This window comes from Homalodisca vitripennis, unplaced genomic scaffold (genome assembly GCF_021130785.1).
Source record: "Homalodisca vitripennis isolate AUS2020 unplaced genomic scaffold, UT_GWSS_2.1 ScUCBcl_4305;HRSCAF=10415, whole genome shotgun sequence".
Classification (NCBI taxonomy): Eukaryota; Metazoa; Arthropoda; class Insecta; order Hemiptera; family Cicadellidae; genus Homalodisca; species Homalodisca vitripennis.
In genome coordinates, this window is record NW_025780438.1 from 1 (window position 1) to 20,168 (window position 20,168).

At 31.1% G+C, this 20,168-nt stretch overlaps 2 protein-coding genes across 3 annotated transcripts; one reads left to right on the forward strand and one right to left on the reverse strand.

Moving 5' to 3' along the window:
* Window positions 1–984: 984 nt before the first annotated feature.
* Window positions 985–12,996, forward strand: LOC124372903 (protein timeless homolog; the record flags this gene model as incomplete). 2 transcript variants are annotated; one of them, XM_046831311.1, is given in 4 exon segments in its annotated part: window positions 985–1,172; window positions 2,143–2,248; window positions 4,492–4,600; window positions 10,325–12,996. In XM_046831311.1, coding segments are annotated over 4 exon segments (1,952 nt in total), but the record flags the coding sequence as incomplete, so codon positions are not given.
* Window positions 12,997–14,627: 1,631 nt separating this feature from the next.
* LOC124372905 (protein HGH1 homolog) lies at window positions 14,628–19,041 on the reverse strand. Its single transcript, XM_046831316.1, has one exon. The coding sequence runs from the start codon at window positions 18,673–18,675 to the stop codon at window positions 17,617–17,619; it is 1,059 nt and encodes a 352-aa protein (XP_046687272.1). The 5' UTR covers window positions 18,676–19,041; the 3' UTR covers window positions 14,628–17,616.
* Window positions 19,042–20,168: the final 1,127 nt, after the last annotated feature.

The following is a 20,168-nucleotide window of genomic DNA, read 5'->3' on the forward strand; positions in this document are numbered from 1 at the left end:
AACATTATTCCTCCTGATTGGTGGTTTACTTGAGTGACCTTAATGACCTACTTTGGACTGTTCCATACCTTTGTTATGGTACCCGTCTATGGGGCAACTGTGGTGCCTCCAAAAAAGTTTTCTTGTGGCAAAAAAAGGCAATCAGGTTAATGGCGGATCTTTTTAATCAAGAGTCCTGCAGACAGTCTTTTTGTAATTTTAAAATAATGACTCTTGCTTGTATTTATATATATATATATATATATAAGACTAACTCGGACCTTTAATACTTACAATTCCCAACAACATTAGCTATAAGAGAACTACCAATTAATAAGTTTAAATTAAAGATTGCAACTTGGCTTATGACAAAAGCTTTTTACTCTGCTGACGAGTACATGAAGTGCAACATGTTTGATCTGTTACATTTCAGATTTCTTGATATGTTTGATTCAGGAATACGTATACACATGCTCTCTATGAATAGTGTTAATGTATTTAATACTTAATCATAGGCTGTTTCATCCGTTTTATATATACTGTATATGCGTGTGTGTTTTAGTTTACAAAATTTTGCTTATTTATTAAATTTAATAATTAAGAAACTTCTCACACACTTATATAATAGGGTAGTGTGAATAAAATTATAAAACCTTTAAATCCTTACAAAAATGTACAAACCTTATGTAAAACATCACAAAAAGGATAACATGTTTTCTGGAAATAATGGTTCATAGTAAGTTTTGTATTGACATTTTCAATGGTGTATACAAGTTTTGAAAAGCTTAACAAAAGCTGAAAATATTGTATTGATATGTGATTGAACATTATAGTGAAGCTTTATAAAAATAAATCAGTACCTTAAGTAGTTTTTCCAGTGATGTTCAAGTTTGTGGTGGATATGATTTCCAGTGTAAGCATTAAATCAAATTATCTCATCTGGAGAAGGCTATAAATTTAGAACTATGTAGTTCGGTCTTGGTAATTTGCTGTTATGGTGTGCAGAAATGCAGGAGGCTCTGGAATGGCTGAAGGTATCGCTACAGGAAGTGTTGGATGATCTGGACGACAATGGAGATGATGAGGAAGGCATTGCCTTATTGCCTCTCACTGCATCTTGTATACAGGCAATGGATAATCCCACCTTTCTCCAGCTGCTCGATATATTGTCCATTGACAAACCAACAGATCAGGTACGACATCAGCATTCCAAGCACTGTCACAAATCCAGTACAGTAACCTGGAGATTATTAACCTCTTTATTCTCTTATGTAGATGAGCCTTCACCAGTCACAGGCATAAAGCAGATGTTTGGGAAATCATCTATTGTTTTCAAAACAAGCATCATTTAACTGACGAAACAAACCTTCTAATAATCACAATTTCTATTTTAGTATTTTCCTCTTTATATTGTTACGATAGACCTCCTGCTGTCACACTGTTCACGTCTGCTAATAAAATATTAAAGTATTTTTTAAATTACCAAAAAACAATTTATAACATACTTTTTACAGATGTATTCATTGAAAATTTCAATTTGTATGTTGTCATAATTTAACTGAAATTCTAGTCTATTTTTAAGATTGAAAATTTAACGTATCTCTTTTTATAATTTATTGTTATTTCAGTTAAAATGGCTAAGATTGTGATTATCTGAGGCATTTTGAAGTGGTTGTCACTGCTGACCGCCAGCTGCTCCCACAGACATACTGTCCACTTAATTGACGTCTGCAAAAGCTAGCTGGTGAATGAATTCTCATATTCTGTTGACATTGACAGATGATGATGTTTGTTTATTGCAACATATGCTGAGATGGATCAGTAATTTTTCATAACTTAAAATTGGCAGCGGTGTTGGGCGTGGAGTAGAGGGGGGATTCAGACTTACCAGAAATTTCCAGACTATTTTTGTGCTGGCTGCTCTATCCAGTTTCATGTCAGATGCTCTAAACAATTTTCGTTCTATACAAACTGTTCTTTGCTGGAATTTCACTCACATTAAGTTAATTATGAACTCTACATTGTCTTAGCTAATGTATCTTAATCAAAGAATAGCCCAGTTCCAGTTACTGAGTTTGCCGCTCACATAAGTGAGCACTGGGCTGACAAATCTGACTTACACAAATTTGAGTTAATATGTAGCAAAAATGAAATATTTTCCAGGAAACGTACTGGAGGATACCTGGACGTTGGAAGGCAGCTGATTTAACCAGACGAATTGGTCTGATAAAAGATGCCCTGGAGGGGACATTGCCTAATGTTAATCCTGGTAAGTAAATTAATGTTTTAAGAAAAAAATTCATCCTTAAATTGGATCTCTTTCATGACCCTTCCCTCTTATCATTTTTAATTCAAGAAATAGTTGTAATTTTTTTCTTGAAGGAACGGACCAAGCCACACTATATTACAGACTGGAGGGCTGCAACCCTGTCGCAGGCTAATTACATGTGCTAACATTATATTACTAATCTCTGTGTCAGATTTCTGAAGGAGTATTACTACACAGTACAGGGAGTCAGTAAAATGAAGCTGCTGCAATAATTGTTCTCATGTTGATAAGTTTAACATTTCCAATGTGAGTGCTGTTGAATAACAGTGTAGCACAAAATTCAGCCGTTAATAATTCAAAGGACAAAGCTAAAATAAGCAGATATTTGTTATTAGCCCATGAAACTCCCAATTAGATAATAACACTTAGCAGCATGTTTATTCTGGTCAAACCTTTCCTGTAGTATTTTGAACACTCTTTTTGAATGTCAAAGAGTGATCCTAATATAACTCCTATAAAAGTGCAGTGGGTGTTTGTTTATTACAAAAAGAGATTTACACTTAGCTTATGTAGTTAAAAAATTATGTAGTTGAAATAAAAATGAGTGAATTCCGTCTTGTGGGGTTTGTTATTAGCTTCCATGTTCTAAAACAGTCTTTTAGAATAGTAGTAAAATGAGTTGTAAGCGTCGACTCAAGCCACAATGTTTCGGACTAATATTTTGTATGCTGAACATGTTAGCACAAACTGTTTATCTGTCTGTATTACCCCAGTGGGGAACTACCCGAGCGGCACTCAAGTTCTTTCTACACGCTAACAATCACGTATATCTTTGTTTTTCCACTAGATCACAGTTTTGTACCCTTGTGCATCCTTGCATAAGCAATTATTCCATTTCAATTTGTTATGTTTGCACACTGGAACCAAAACTAATAGAAAAAGCTTTTAAAAATGAATTCTAGAAGTATTTAGAACAGTTGTATGAAAGGTGAAACACGTGTATGAATGCAGGAGGAATTTATTTACTTTGGAGGAAAACAGGGTAAATCATTTTACATATTTTCAGTTAATTGTAATTGATAAATGCTGGGTATTTTTGACTACCTCATATAATGAATCTTACAAGACAACAACATATAATATATAATCTCAGTTATTTTAAATTGTTAAGTGATTGTGTTAATTATATTCCTGCCTCGTGAAAAAATTGCTATCTAATAAAAAGCACCTCCATCTGTATGTGAGGCAACTCTTCTGTTACGTAGGCTTTTAGATAATCTGTTCGGTTGGTTTATTTCCCCTTTATTTCGGTAATGATTGCACGGGTCCTCTATTTTGTAATATAATATTGTACTTTTATAATTGTTACGTTTTTGTAGCTTAGAGCATGAATATTGCTATGTTATTTATAATTAAATATTTTGATATTTATGATATTTTGTATTGTTCTTGTAACACTGTTATCTAAATTATTGATATTGTAAACTTATGTAAACTATGTGGAAATATAAACCTCTTGAAATGCAGTTATCAAAGCATCTTGAAACATCCAATCACATCAACGCACCTTGACATGCCCAATCTTATAAAAAATTCTTTGGTACATCCAATCACAGCAGGCATCTTGTCTTACCAAATTTAATGTGTTTGGAGGCACTAAAAGTAAGTATGTGTCAAATTCACAAAATAATACCATACACTGCATTTACCTGCACATAATAAACAACACAGACAAGTTTATTAACTAAAGCATATATATATATATATATAATATATATATATACATTATATGTCTGCTCTCTGACATTATTTTTTTATATAGAGTCACTATGAATAATTTGAGGATTCCAACTGTGATATTACTACAAAAAGGTAAAAAATTCTTCTTATAATGCATATTTTTGTAGTCTTTTGTAAAATTTCACTTGAATAAGTTAAAACACGTTTTATTTCTAAATTTAATTCTTTAAGTATTTCTTCTTGTGCTACGAAAGTTCACAATGAAGAGACTGATAAAAATAAGTTTTATAATGTTTGGTAATAATGCTAATGGTGTAATACAATGCTCCCTTACAGGTGCTTCAAATGCAATATTAATTTTTTTTAATATTCTAGTATCATTAAAATAAATAATTTGTTCTCAAACTAATACTGTTAATGTCAAAACTAGTGCTTTAATAAAAATAGTAGTTAAATGTTGAGTATCGTTAAAATTAATGCTAAAAAGACTAAATCTGTTGCAGAAGATGTAGAGGAACAGGTCAAATTTCCTGGTATTCCAAGAGCCACACAGGAATCACCTTCAGGAAAAAAGAAGAAGTTGACGAAAAAGAGACCCAAAAAAATTACGAGGTAATTGTCTTTATAAATATATGTTATTTATTTTGTTTAAACTCTAACATAAAAACTGTATGTGCCTGATCCTTAGCCTTTTTACTGCCAATCCCTCTATTACTATATAATACAGAAATGCTGGTTGCAGTCATATTTTTGACACTTACATATGTAAAGGTTTACTTATAAATAGTGAAGGGTCGATAAAAAAAATTATATTCTGATTCCAACACCAAAATTGTTTTGGTCTCAATTCTGTATTCGATACCCATTCCTGTGTCATTTGTAACAAGAATATATTATGCTAAACGGTCTTGTTTTGTTACTGTTAAAGCAAATCTGGCCAGTAAGAGCAGCTAACCAATAATTTCAAACTTAATCCATGAACTGGCAACTAAATTACCTCTATTGGTAGGCCACTTTTCCAGGTTTTGCAAAGATATTTGATAAAAAATACTAAATGTTATTTGATTATTCATGATTTTATATATTTTTTTTGTTAAAAACATTTCTTACTATGCTTACTTTTATAAGTAAAATTCTATTTTTTATTTGAAACTATTTATATATTTTTTTGTTTTAGAGGGGGTAGGACCAACGTAAAAAAGTGGTATATTTGTATTACAATCAAAATTCCAAAACATAAAAATTATTTATACACTTCTCTAGTTTCAGAAAATATATAGTTTGATGGACTTATTGAATACATTTTTTTATATTGATAAAACTTGCAACAGAGCATGTTTTTATGAAAATTGACATTACCCTGGCAACATACTATAATACAATAGTAATATTTATTCCTTACAAGAAACAATATTATATAATATATCACATCAAGATTGGCAATAACATATAATTTATCAATAACAAGTACAAAATTATGTAGCATATAAACTCATCATATTTATGAATCCAGACAAACATAAATTTTTTACATGTCAAACTTTATATCTTCAGAGTTAGGAGCAATGTTAAAATGTTCTTTCTATTTGAAAAAATACCATTTTATATATCCACTAAACACATTTTGTATTGTGAACACATATTCTTAATTGTTATAAAAATGTACAATTATAAACCTAGTTTCGGTTGGGGCACTGAGATCTTACACTAGGCCTAATCAGATTCACCACCACTGTCATGGTCTACTGGTTCACTTTCTAACAACTCTGTTACATCACTAGATTGTTCTAAATAGTTCATATCCATTTCAAATTATAATTTTGGTAAAATTCAACATATAAAATTTGCTAAAATATAAAATTGACACTCTCAACTTAGACCGAAATAGATTACGAAACTTGGGTTATTTTTTTAAATAAAACACTAATCATTTGTTTCACATCACTCCTGTGAAAGAGAAATACTTTTCAAAACATGTTTATACTACTTGACTTAATAATAATTTCAACTAATATTACATACTTGCAACAGAAAGAAACATAAACAAACTAACCAATATGTAAACAACAACAAAGAAATGGCAAGAATGAAAATTAAATATGATATACTCTTCACTCCAACTTGTGTTAAAGATTGAAAAGTAACGAAAGTCAAAGACAAAACTTTATTTACATGATCTTCAAGATCAGTAGTTGCGTCAGTTTACATAATAATACATTTCGTACACGAAGACAACAAGAATCAAAAAGTTGTACACTAAGGGTTGTTCTGTGGTCTCCATTCAAAGAACTCAGTGACGGAGTAGAATGGGTTGTCTTGCAGCCAGGCTCACAGATCTTTTCTAAACCGCTGTCGGTCTATCCTCTTGAGGGCTTCTGGTAGTGAATTCCAGATCTTCGCACCGATGTAGCTTGATTTCTTTTCCGTTGAGGCGTGGGTGTGTACTGGAAGGCAGTAGTTAGTAGCATGTCTTGTATTGTACTGGTGAATTTGTACTCCGCTTCTCACTGTTGTTGGCATTTTGATGTGAGCGTAGGAGACTACTTCTAGGATATAGAGGTTGATTACTGTCATAATTTTGAGTTCCCGGAAGGCTTCTCTGCAGGATGCTCTTGGTTCCAAACCTTTAAGGCTTCTAACTGCTTGTTTTTGTTGCACAAGTACTCGCTGTAAATTTCCCATTGTGGTTCCTTCCCACACTGCAATCCCATAGCAATTGAGACTCAAACAATGCGTGGTAAGCTATTTTTGCAGTATCAATGTCACTGGTGTTCTTAACTCTTCGTATTACGTAGAGTCTTGTGCTTAATCTACGGCAGAGAGTATCCACATGAGGTCTCCAGGATAGCTTGTCGTCCAGAGTAACTCCTAGGTATCGACAAGAAGAAATTACTCCAAGGTCGGGTAGTCCTGACACATCCTGTTTTTGTCGTCCCAGTATTAGTTGCTGTGTCTTAGTTTCATTAACAACCAGGTCGTTATTGTGACAGTATTGTATTGCCATGTTTAAGGCTACAAAGCTGTCTATATCCAAATGTTCTGGTCTGGGTCTTCCAAGTAGCAGTACAGTGTCATCAGCATACATGACTGTATCACTGTATTGTTGAATGAATTGTGGGAAGTTGTTAGTGAAGAGGATGAAGAGTATTGGGCCTAAAACAGAGCCTTGGGGGCTATTCATAATGTTTATATCACTCTATTTTGTACAAGTAGTTTTATTACTTTACAAAAAACAAATTCATAATACCTTATTGTTATCCTTAAGGAGTTTCAAAATTTATTGTTTTCAACACTTCTGGTATAATTTCACTCATACTTTGGGGAGAAATTATTCCTGAAATTTGTAGTCAGTTGCCAAAGATGTCAAAAGTTCACACTGAGTCATTAATTAGAAGAAATTACTACATTTGTTTTATAGTATAATTGATCAGGTTACAGTCATTATCATGGACACACAATGTAGTCTGTACGAAGATTGCAGTGTAAAGGGGACCTAGAGTCATGAGTTACATTTTACATAATGAGTCATCATGTTACGTCAGTAGCGCAACTTAATATTGTTATACTATGAAAAGTAACAGTAGCCTATTTCAATTCTAGCAACATTACTTTTAGAGCCTGTTTTTTTAGCACTATGTTTTGCCTTAATACATTTTATTCCTTTCTTTTGATCTTTACTTTCAGTTAATTTTTAAATATTTTCCTCTCAATTTGCTACTTCTGAAAATCTTCTGCCCTGGGCTATATAGCCCTTGAAGTCTTTATGTAAATTCAGTTCTAACACAATGTAGTATAAAAACAAGTTTTAGCGATTAATGATTTGTTTAATGCCACCAATAGACGCAGCTGACTGGCATCACACTATATTGAAAAGAGACGGTATTGAGAATCGTTTATACCTTGATACTGATAATTATCAAGATATTTGAGTATTGAGTATCGGAATCAGTCAAACCCTACTTATAATAACAACAACAACAACACAAATTTAAAACACTTTCAGAATAAACTAACAATTTTAGACTAAAAGTTGTATTATGCATTTTTATGTAGCTACATTTTTACCCAACCCTACTAATAGTTTTTTTTTTTATTGAACTGAGTAATGATTTATTCTGCAACAGAGTGAGATTGCTGGTTTCATAACTAACACTATGTATCACTTGCTTGCTGTCGTGATTAACATCCAATAGTCAGCTTCATGACGTTATGTTGTAGTTGTGTCATACCAGTTATTTTTAAGGTTTAAAAAATGTGATGAAGTTTCTTAACATATATCAGTATGTTATATTAACTAACTAATTAAAATTCATTTATGAATCAACAGTTCTTGGGTTGTATCAACAATGTTCTTATCTTTGAGCCCAGTGATTACTTTAACATGGTTTTCAAAAGCGCTCTAGGTAATAAAATCTAGCTCTATATTACATTGATATGTAAGAAGAGAATATATGCTGTCTACTTGCTTACATAACCAGGCTTACCACAGAGATATGTGTAGGTTCTTTAAAAATCTGTGTGTTTGTATATTTGATCAAAATTACTATACATTAAAAAAAAATAAATCTATTTTCATAAACATTAAAAAACCAAGCATTTCAATGATCTTGAAATATCTTGGCTCAGATTAGCAAGTGTGCTATGTTATGAGTTTCAAGTCATAGAACCTATAGAACTATAGATCAAATTGAAACTAAAAAAAAATTATTTGATTACTAAATTTTTCACACTGATGGTGTTTTTATTTAAGGAAATTGTTTATAATCATGAAGTAAATTTTAGTTCAAAGTTATATAATTAAAATATATGTGCTCTTCCTGCATGTTGACAATATTAGTAGAATTTGGTCTCAGCTGTTTGTTAGTGTGTGTTTTTATTGTATCTAAAACATTAACAGTGTTGTCTATTTTGTATAAAGACAAATATGTTCCAAGAATATGATTATTTCCAAATCATCTGTTTTGGATGGTCGTAAGTTTCATATTATGTGCTGTACAAATTTGAAATAACTAACTTGTTCATAATATTGGAATTTATAGAATTAATTATTGCAGAGTGATATAGAATATATATGATGAGGAATTACTTGATGATTGACTGACACATTAAGAAATATTTCAAACATTGTTACCAATTAACCCTTTTACTGCCGGACACTTTTTTTTTAGTTTGTTGAAAAATGCCAGACTTTAATTTTACTGACTTGCTAAAAATGCCGGGCTGAAATTGACTAAAATGTAATGATTTAAAAAAAAAATCATGGATTCATTATTTTTTATCATAAATTGATAAACTTTATCTTGTTTTTTCCTTATAAGTTGTAATTTGCCACAAAAAATAATTTAAACATTTTCTGTCATTAAAAAATATATATATTATGTCATGAAACAAAAATTTTAAATAAATAAAAATTATTTTTTGAGTTTGCACTTTAACAACTATATTTAAATATTAAACCACCACCATAATTATAATTTTTTATTGTATAGTAATTATATATAAACATTCCCAAAAAGTTTTAGGAACACACCTTGAAAAATACTGAAGCTGTGATGAATTTTTGAAATTTGTGCAATATCCTCGAATTTCAAGATAACACTTATTGATAACACTATATCACTTTATAATACATAAATCACTTTATTACATAAATCACTGTCCATTGATATGAAAATATAATATATAATAGAAAATTAAAGTTAAAAGGCACTTTGATCAATATTTACAAATATATATACATTTTTAGGTTCATAGGCCTGCTGATTAGCACTTGTGTTCCCCAAAACATGTGGGATGAACACCTTTTTTGCAGGTGATCTTCTTCTCTTACTCATTTTATTAATCGTAAAAATATGTAGATTTACAAATATAAATGTCAAATAAAGTGTAAAACACAAAACAACACAAGTGGAACTCACGACTAACGAGATCGACCATAACCTCATCAAACCAAACTCGAGTTATAACCAAAGACGTTCAGTAACAAAAATGGCTTCCATAGATTATAAAACCTGTTTTCTGTGTGTTGTCCATATAGTAATGAATAACACAGCTGAATTTCGATGCATTTGGACAACATTGAAAACCAGTATAAAACAAATACGAGACGGCTTTTATAGCGCACGTCGGCGATTTTCGCAGAAACGGCAGCGTGCGCAAAGAAGCACGTCGGCAGTTTTCGAACAAATCGCAACGTGCGCAATTGCGCACGTCGGCAGTAAAAGGGTTAATTGCTTTAAACAAATTTATTTACAGTAATTTTGTTTTTTTATCAAGTATGTCTTGACCATAATAAATATTTGTTTTAAATTACAGTTGATTTCTTCATTGTTTCAGAGAGGATGGCAATGAAATCAGCAGAAATTCTTTCAATGATTCTTCATCAGATTCAGATGATGAAAAATCAGATCGAAAACATGTTTACAGTCAGTCACGTTCTGATAAACACTTGCAGAGTGGAAGAAGACAGAGTGTTGAGGGTAGTCATTCAGAAGATGAGTCTGTTAAAAGTAGTGAGGGCAGAAATGAAGACTTGATATCAGACAAAGAGAATACTGATGGGAACACAAGTATTAATGTGCCTAGAAAAAACTGTCAAGTGTCAAGTAAGGGGAATAGTAACAATCGGAGGAATAAATTAATTATAAACTCTGACTCAGAAAATGATGAAATGATTGTGACAAGTACCCAAAAAAGTGATATTCATAGAGAAAATAACATATCTTCTTCAAGAGTTAGCGACAGTTCAGATTCAGAAACTTACAGCAGGACACTGAATTCAATCAGGAACTCCACAGCTTCATCTAATACAAGTGAATCTAGGATTGATAGCAAAAGTTTAAGAAGAAAAAAGGCTATTGAATCTGATTCAGATGAAGACAGAAACACAGTAAATTCATCAAAATCTCGTTTGTCATCTCCAAATGAAAAAAGCACCAAGAGTCATCAAAAGGCTGTCAAGAGAAAAAGGCTTAGTATTGATTCAGATTCTGATGATGAAAATTCTATTAAAAGTTTGGTTGTCTCTCCAAGTGAACATGGCAAAAAGAGTCTAAACAAAAGTTCTGGTAAGAAAAAAAAGCGCACCATACAGTCAGATTCTGATGATGGACATTCTACATCGAATTCTACCAAAACATCAGTTGTAACTTTGAGTCAACAAAGCACAAAAAGTAGAAGTGAAAGTTTTGTAAAGAACAGGTCTGATTCAGGTTCAGATTCTGAGGATGGAAATTCAACGTTGAATTCAACCAAAACTTCAGTTGCCATTTCAAACCAACAAAGTATAAAAAGTCAAAGTGCAAATTCTATCAAGGTGACTACACACAATTCAGATTCTGAGGATGGAAATTCAACTAAAACTTCAGTTGTAACTTCGAGTCAACAAAGCACAAAAAGTAGAAGTGAAAGTTTTGTAAAGAACAGGTCTAATTCAGATTCTGAGGATGAAAATTCAACGTTGAATTCAACCAAAACTTCAGTTGCCATTTCAAGTCAAAGAAGCAGTATCACTCAAGATGGCATTGTTAATGAAAGGAAAAGATCAAGTATTGAATCTGATTCTGAAAATGAAAAGAATTTTACATTAGCATCAACAAAGTCTGAAATATCTTTACCAAGTCCCCAACACAACACCATAGTGAAGAGGAAAAGAATTAGTGTTGAGTCAGATTCTGATGAAGGATCAAATACTGCAATAGATTTTCCAAATTCTCTAGAAATTCCAGAGAATGGAGCAACAAATGGTCAGATTACTTCAGAATCCGAAGAAGAGAATTGTGAAACTAAATCAGACATTATAAATACAAACAAGTCAGTAGTTGTAGTTAATAAGGAACATTCAGTAAAGAGGAAAAGGCTAAAGATTGATTCGGATTCAGACTGAATTTGCCTAATATATTAAAATGTAGTTTAGTCAGTGAAAAGGTAATCGTTGAATTTATTTATTAAGAACATGTATTTGGTAAATTTGTCATATTTTAGTGGTTGCCATTAGTTTTAGTTCATAATTTTATTAGATCTGAAATACTTATGTGATGACTGATTTCACATTGTTTTAGTCCTTTGAAAGGATATTTTTTAATTAACGGAAGTAGTTGTTTTTATACTCAGCCATAAAATTAAACTAACTTAAACTGGTTTAATAAAAATCTTGAAAACCTATTCATGATTATGAATAGATGTCTTACCAGACGTCGAGCTATATTTCACAGTTCAAAAGCTTGTTATGAAGTTCTGATAATAGTCATAGACATTGTGCATATGATGTTATTTTATATGCTAAAAATTAAAGTGACTCCAATAAAATTAATGATTTAATAACATCACTTTTCTTAACAACTAGTTTCATTTCAGACTTCAATAATTAGGCTACTTTTAATTCTGTAATTTTTATCAGCTGAAATCAACTGTTAAAACTATTTCAGATAGTTATTGTAGAATTGTGGTATTTTAATGTAGAATTCAGACAGACAAGGTGTGAGTGAGCCAATGAATGTTCAAGAACAATGTGTTGATTACAGTATTTTTAATCTTAAGTGTAACCTTTAGAGTACATTTTCATGCCACATTGTAGCATAGTTAAGGTTTAATTCTTCAATAAAATCATGATTACATCTTAAAAACTGTAAACACTAAAATATGTTGAAGTTTTATATTTAACTTCAAACAGAGAAAGGATATAATCCATCCAACAAAACCATATGGTTTTTATGCATTTTTATAAACTTTTTATGTATATTTCAGACAATCCGGACTCTACTGTGATCATATATTTACATTATAGGTTCCTTACTTAAGCCCAGGTAACTTTATAGTAAGCAAACTGATTCCATGCACAAATTTATTATGTTATTGTGCTACATGATACTTTGGTTCTACTCTTGAATTATTATGTATATCTGTTTTTGTGTGATATAAGTTTATCGATGTCAGTTGTAATGTTTGTAAATAGAAATTGTTACTATTATAAAATATCTTAAATAAACTATGAATATGTATTTTAATAATCTTTACACAATAACCCTTTTCTTTCATATAATAATGAATGAACTAGGGACATTTCTTGTGAAATCATCAAATTCAATTTACCTCACCATTTCAAATTTCGTGTACTCATAGTGTGTGTTTAGACTAAGAAAAATACCAAATTTTAAATTTTTTTTCTCATAACCTTTCCAAAACACGGCTGTGTAAAGTTTGAAAAATCTCACCAAAGTACATGAAATACAGAATTCCAAAAATGATGTTCATTTCTTTTTGGTGAGTTTTTGGAAAAGTCACATTGTTTTATATAAAAAACAGTTGGAGATAAAAAATTTGGTATTTTTCAGTCTCAGCATTTACTATGAGTATACAGTAAAATTCCATTAATCCGGCGACCTATAGATATGCACGCTTGGTAATCCGATACGCGTTTCGGAAAAGTAACATTTTACTGAACAACGCAAAACATCAATCATTTAATAAGCAACAGTGTTTTTTTTTCTGTTCATGGTAGACACAGCGTTTTAGGCGGGTGTGGAGAAGTGGTAAGGTGTCATATTTGGCCATCAGGTGTTATCAATGGACTCAAGTCACTTGGCTGACCATGGCCACCGGCTGTCAGCCTGTGTAACCAGTTGCACTTTCTTATCAATATTGAATCTAGTAATGGTAGGTCAATTTCACAGGTTTGTGATGGAGGGACAACTCTAAACTACTGACATATCACTACTGCCTTCTGAGATATGCAAGCAGTGTCTAGAGGATGGCAGTGACAGTAAGGTATAGGGCTAGGGTGAACATGCTCTAAACATTGATTGTGTTACACCCAATTGTTGTGATACGTAGACTACACACTGTAAATAGACTGTTTAAAAAACAGTTCTTATAGAATTTGGTCACACCTCAATTCCTGACCATGCCAGATAAATGAAAGTTTACTGTACCAGATTTTATCAAAATCTAAAATAATAAGGTACAATTTTCATATAAATTGTGTTGATTTGACATAGAATGGCCCACTAGCTGAAATACTGTCCAACATTAAATACTCTTTGCAGGACCTGATTGTAAGAATGATTGTACATTTAGTTTATAACTTACATCTATATATCACAGGTGCAGTATGTTGAAAAAGCACGAAAATAAACTAAAAATTGGTACTTTTAATTCTTTGGTACTGAGTTGATCTTTCTACATTCTAGAATTTATCTCTTTCTATTATTTCTTTGTCATAATTGAAGGCAAAATGAGGCTGTACTCAATAAATCATTAAATACAACAAATAACATGACACCTAATATAATATAAATAATACAAACATTAACACAATTACATTTTAATCTTTAGTATTGATCAATTTGTATGGTAATCCCATTTCCATTAATTTTAGAAACATCTAAGATATAGATAAAATAAACATTACATTATAGGTTTGTAATGAATGAAGAAAGTAGGAAATGTCATGAAGATTACATCAATTTGGATTATTAATTTAATATTGAACATAGAACCTTTCCTCAATGGGTATGAAGTGCAAGTTCCGAGGTGCTTTTGTGAGGAAATATTAAATAGGTTCTATGAGTGAAAGAAAGAATTGTAATGAGCTGAAAGTGTCAAGGATCACTCATATAAATTAGAGAAAAAAACAAGTCAATACACTTCATTAACATATGTATTTTTTCATGTTATAAAGTAAATAAAAATGGGCTCATATAGTAAATACAGTAGCTGAAGCAAAAACATTGATACAGTATTAATTTGTAACTAAAATATTGTAGTACTGAGCAATTAAACTGTTGTCAGTTATAATGTGTTTTAAGTAATAAGTTTGTTGTTATTAAAGTAATAAATGTACTGTACACTGCAGTATTTTAAATGTATTAAAAAAAAAACATTTCCAAGGTTGGATCAAAAATGCACTTGCTATAAAAAAATCACATGGCTTACTATGAGGGGGATAGAAACCCCCTAAACTTTGAATTAGGCCTGTTGAATCTATATATATAGATGTATGAAGATTTATTCCATATTCTCCTGGTGTGGTATCATTCATCCCCCTTCCCAAGCCAAGTCCATGTTAAGCCACTGACATGATGCACTTGCTATTATTGCTTTTAGATAAATCTGTGTAAAATCAATAGCGCGACTGAGTCTACATAGCCTTGATAACAAAAACCTTTGATAACGGCAACTGGAAGAGTCCTTTGATAACAAGAATGTTTCCATTGGTATTGAGGTACTACAGTATATACTTGTATACAAATATTAAAAACCATTTAAACTGTCTAGTAGCTATGTCTTAATAACGTTTAATAGCCTGTTGCAGCTTTGCAATAGGAAACTTTAATGAGTACACCTGGCTGTGTGTGATAATTATTAAAATAACTAATACCCGCTCAAAAATAGAAGAGCAAGGCAAACTCAAAATTCTATTGAGATCTGCCAAGAATACAACAAATTTTTAGTGTTGTAAGATAAAAGCATTGATACAAAGAGACAATATTTTATTACCCTATTCTAAATGAATCTATGTTATTCCCTAACAGATAGTAAGGTAAAGCTAATTAGAAATGTAATAGGCTAATGAAATTACAGGTAAGTCTTATATGAAGTTTATTATATAAATAAAATTAACAACACAAAAAATGTAATTCTAACAGTTTGAAATTACAGAGATCTTATGTAAACAAATGGTTGAATTAAAATGGCCTGGTTGTCAGAAATGTCAGTGTTTCTTGTATTAAGTACTTATACTTAGTGCATCTCGCAAAAGTGTAAATCTGTTACTAGTAAATAAATACATAAGATATCAAAAGTTAACATACTTAACAGATTCAACATAATTCACTGATCGAAGCAGTGGTCATTTTGAACTATTTAGTTACAAGACAAAGGCAGCGTTCTTATTGTTTGGTCACTTTCATTTTACTTGTCTATTATTTTAAGACAATAGTACAGTTTTTATTAGATATAAAAAAATATCATTCACTCAACGTAATCACTATAAAAACATTAAGTGACTAAAAAATTTACATATTCTATAGAGAGGGTTCCTGGGTGAAGACATTAAGAGTGAGACTAAAAGATGAGAAGAAAACTTAGGTACCGTTGATTGCAGTTTGTGTGGATGGTAATGTTCAAGGTGATCCAAGTTCTTATAAAACCTTTAACTGGCTAAATGAAAAGCTCTCAGAATCATTATATTGCTTAATACTGTATTTAAATTGTCTTAATTTTTTTGTTGTAACACAAATATTAAATAATTCAATTCTTATTTTAGTCAGTAATAGATTGTTTGAGAAAAAAAAGTCTTAGAAAAACAATAAAATAATTTATTTGTGCTCATCAAGTTATTGGAATTTTAACAAACTTGAATTTAACTATTGAATCTCAGTATTATAGTTTTTCATCCTGTCAGAAAATTAATAAAATGACTTGTCATGAAATGAAAAACTAGTAATTGTTAGAAAAAAGCAAGTCAGGTTTGATTGATTTATTTTACTATGTTATTTGTAATTGTGAGATATTATTCTTTATCAGTAGAATTGAAATATAAAAATGCACTGCTCACTATTAAAATATAAAGCTGTTTATGGCAAGGGTCTTGACTGAACAAGTAACTGATTACTGATATATGTGAAAAAATACATGGTAATCAATTTTTCAAAATAATATACAAAAATTAACGATTCTTTTTTTTTAATTGATGTATCACAAGAAACTATAGAGGAAATAAAAGACATTAGTTATTTAAGTTCGTCTTGTGGTGCAGTAAAGATGTTAGTTATTTATAAAATCTTATTACGAAAAGTATTTAAATTTTATTTATATAAACCCTGTGCACCAGTAGGGATGAATAACTAAAAATGTTCCTATTTTTTAAATTAAAAAATATTTCTATCTTAAATAATTTCTCTTTTATTGAAATTAAACACTATATGGAAAACAAGCATATTTATCAGTTTTTGTCTAAACAAGAAATTTTATTTGCTGGATATTTCTTAATAAGTTAATCTATACATTTTGTTCTTCCCAACGGCCACTATATATTTTTGCTAACGGAACAATGATATTCTGTTAGTTTTTAATAGAATGGTCAAAATATGTTCTTTGATGCCTATGGTTGATTTTTATATAATTCAAAGTTCTGTGCTATTGAGGTACAGTAGCCTATTACCCTAAGTCTTCTTATTTGAAATGCACAACTGTCTTCAATTTGAGAAGTAATTGCCAATTTTTACCACCACCACTGTGACCGGGGATGACCGCATTCTACCTGAGGCGGTTGGACACAGACCCCGTTCTATAACTAAAATCAATTTCCATCAATAATGCACATCATTTGTGATCTACCCTTGAATAGAATTTGAGAATTCAAAAGGCATGATGACACTGGAGATTGTAACAAAACTATAATCAATTGTTGTGGGTCTTAATACATTTGAAACATAACAGGATACATCCACACATGTTTAGACTATCTGGATATAGGAAAATTAAGCGAAAAGTACTTTTTTTACTTTAAAAGGTTTGCTTTACTTGTATAGTTACAAGTAGACTATGTATTAGCCTACTATACAATAATAAAATAACTTATATTATCATTATGTACAAAATATTAATTTAGATTTTTAAAATCAAATTTAATCAGAACTAAGATTTTTAAACTTTTCTTGCAACTCCGAAGGTATTTCAACAGATTTTAGAAGATCGATTCCAATTTCATCCTCAGTTCGGATAAGAATATCTACAACATTTTCACAAGCCAATAGAGCAGAGGTGTCTTCTTCCCATTTGTGCAGTTCTCGCAGAATAATGTAAGAGTTGTGATCCCTTAAAAACTGCCGGCCAGATCTTGTTGCACAAAGTTGATTCAATGTTTCTAAAATTTGTTTCCGAATTTCTGGATCAGGTTCACGAGTTTTAGTGTCAGGAAGGTACTGCAGTTCAATTGGCAATTTGTCATTGTCTTCATCATCAAATTGCTCAGGGCCTGCCAATGGAAGAAGAAGTCTTGGTAAGATATCAACGTCTATACTTAGCAGCCAGTCGTGGACACTCGAATCAAAGGCACAATTGTGTACTACACCAATAATCCCTCTACGTCGAACATTGCTTTCATGATTCATGAAAGGAACAAGTTTCTGTAACATGCAATGGTCAGATTGAGTCATGATTTTTCTAACATCTGTTAACTGGCTGAGGTTGCATAGCACCATTGCTAGTTGATCCAATGAGCACGATATATTGTAACCTACTATTGTAAATGCTGCAACTAGTTTATGTAATATTTGGGATAGTGGGCATTCACAATCTGAAATCCGTTTACAGCTATTATGGCATCGAGTGATGTTGGAAAGCAGCATCGATGCGGAATCAGCATGTATACTGTTTTTATTGGTAATGTCACTTAGAGATAAATCAAACAGATCAATAATCACCTTGCTTTCAGAAAGATGGTCATTCAAATCCTCTTCTGAGAAGATATTAATGAAGATCTTGTAAATTATACTTTTGTATTCCAAATTCCAGTCAGAAAACTTAAGGATAGATGATAAAAACTCACTGGAGAAATGTTCTTTGGCTTCCTCCTGGCTTGTGCAGCTCAAAATTATATCAAAAATTTCTAAAAACAAACTCTCTTTGCCATTTATTGGTCCATCTTTGAGGAGAGATCCTATTTCTTTAAATGTGTGTTCCATAGTTAATCTGACAAAAAATACACTTATTCGAAAAATTACACGGTTTACGCATTTATAACCTCAAACACCATCTAATCTAATACTAATTTGAAACACGTGAGGCCTAAATCAGGTGTTCGTATGGGAGCCAACCGATAAAATCTTTTTTCTTCTTTCTTGGGAGACTTTAGTAAGCGGCTTACACTCGGTTTTAGGTTGTTTTATCGAACAATTTCATACAATATTCAACTTCGATATGTACAAATCGTACACAATAAGATTTATAATAAATTACCGTAATAAGAAGAATCTCGTCCATTACACTTTTCAAAACATAAATTTAACACTAACATCACAAAAAAAAAAAGCCAACTATGGCCTAGACTTAGATATCAAAGAAACCTTACAGTATTTATGACTTGTCTAGTTTGATATCAATGAATGACAAACCGCTTTTGTGAAATGGAGGAAAGAATTCTCCCCATGGGTTACCAGGAGCCAAAAACCTCACATGTTGAAGTCACTTGTGAGAAATATCTCACATATTATCCTCATATTCATTGCCATTTTTAAGTATCTAAATATTAGTTACTTCTTGCTGTTTATTGTTTACATTAATATTACTATAAGTAGTAAGTTGAAATCATATGCTAAGTTAAATAAATTGTATTATCGAATTATTCCTTACGATAAAATATCGAACCATTCGATAGAAAGAACCGAATAACGAGTGTAGGCCGCTTTTTAAAGTCTACCCTTCTTTTTTGTTGTTGAATCTAATAATTTTGATACTACATAAAATTATTATTTTTCTTAGACCTTACTTAGACTATTTAACATTTAAAAGTGTTATACATTACATTATTGTTAAATTTTAGTATATCAACGACTTTTGATTAGACTCGCCAGTTCTGAACAATACTACACCCAATCCACTGTGCAGTGTATCTGTGTTTATATTTTCAGTTGTATGTAACTAAACATAAATAACTTCTTGTAAATTTCCTAGACTTGAAGCAGACGTAGACATTCAAGACCAACGTGTTTATTTCGCCATTAACATTTAATGCTTGCGTCAGTATAGTTTGGCAAAACAGTGTGAGATAGCAAAATGTTGGTAAAATTTGTTTTTAGAACTTAAAAATAGACATAAATAAAACTAATATATAACCATTCTTTCCAAAAATTGTGAATGGATGTCAAATTTAAAGTGCAAAAGTCGTCAAAAAGTGTAAGTGTAATACAAGTTTATAAATATAACATAATAATAATATGTATTCAAAAAACTGTAACTGTGTCTGTTTTTATAAATAATTGAATTAAAAGGGTGCAGTGTTGAAAAATATTCAGTAATATTGCGGAAATAGAGGTAAAATGTCATAATCTCTAGCCAATTCAAACTAAAATGTGTACTAAGACAATACATACGGATAAGTTACAATACATTACTCGGAATAGTTCTTAAGTCTCAACCAATAGAAAGCTCCAAAATGGTTACAATCCACATTGTACAA

What these genes read in the sequence shown, in the direction of transcription:
- LOC124372905 (XM_046831316.1), bottom strand. Translation starts at nt 18,675, where the DNA reads ATGGAACACACATTTAAAGAAATAGGATCTCTCCTCAAAGATGGACCA.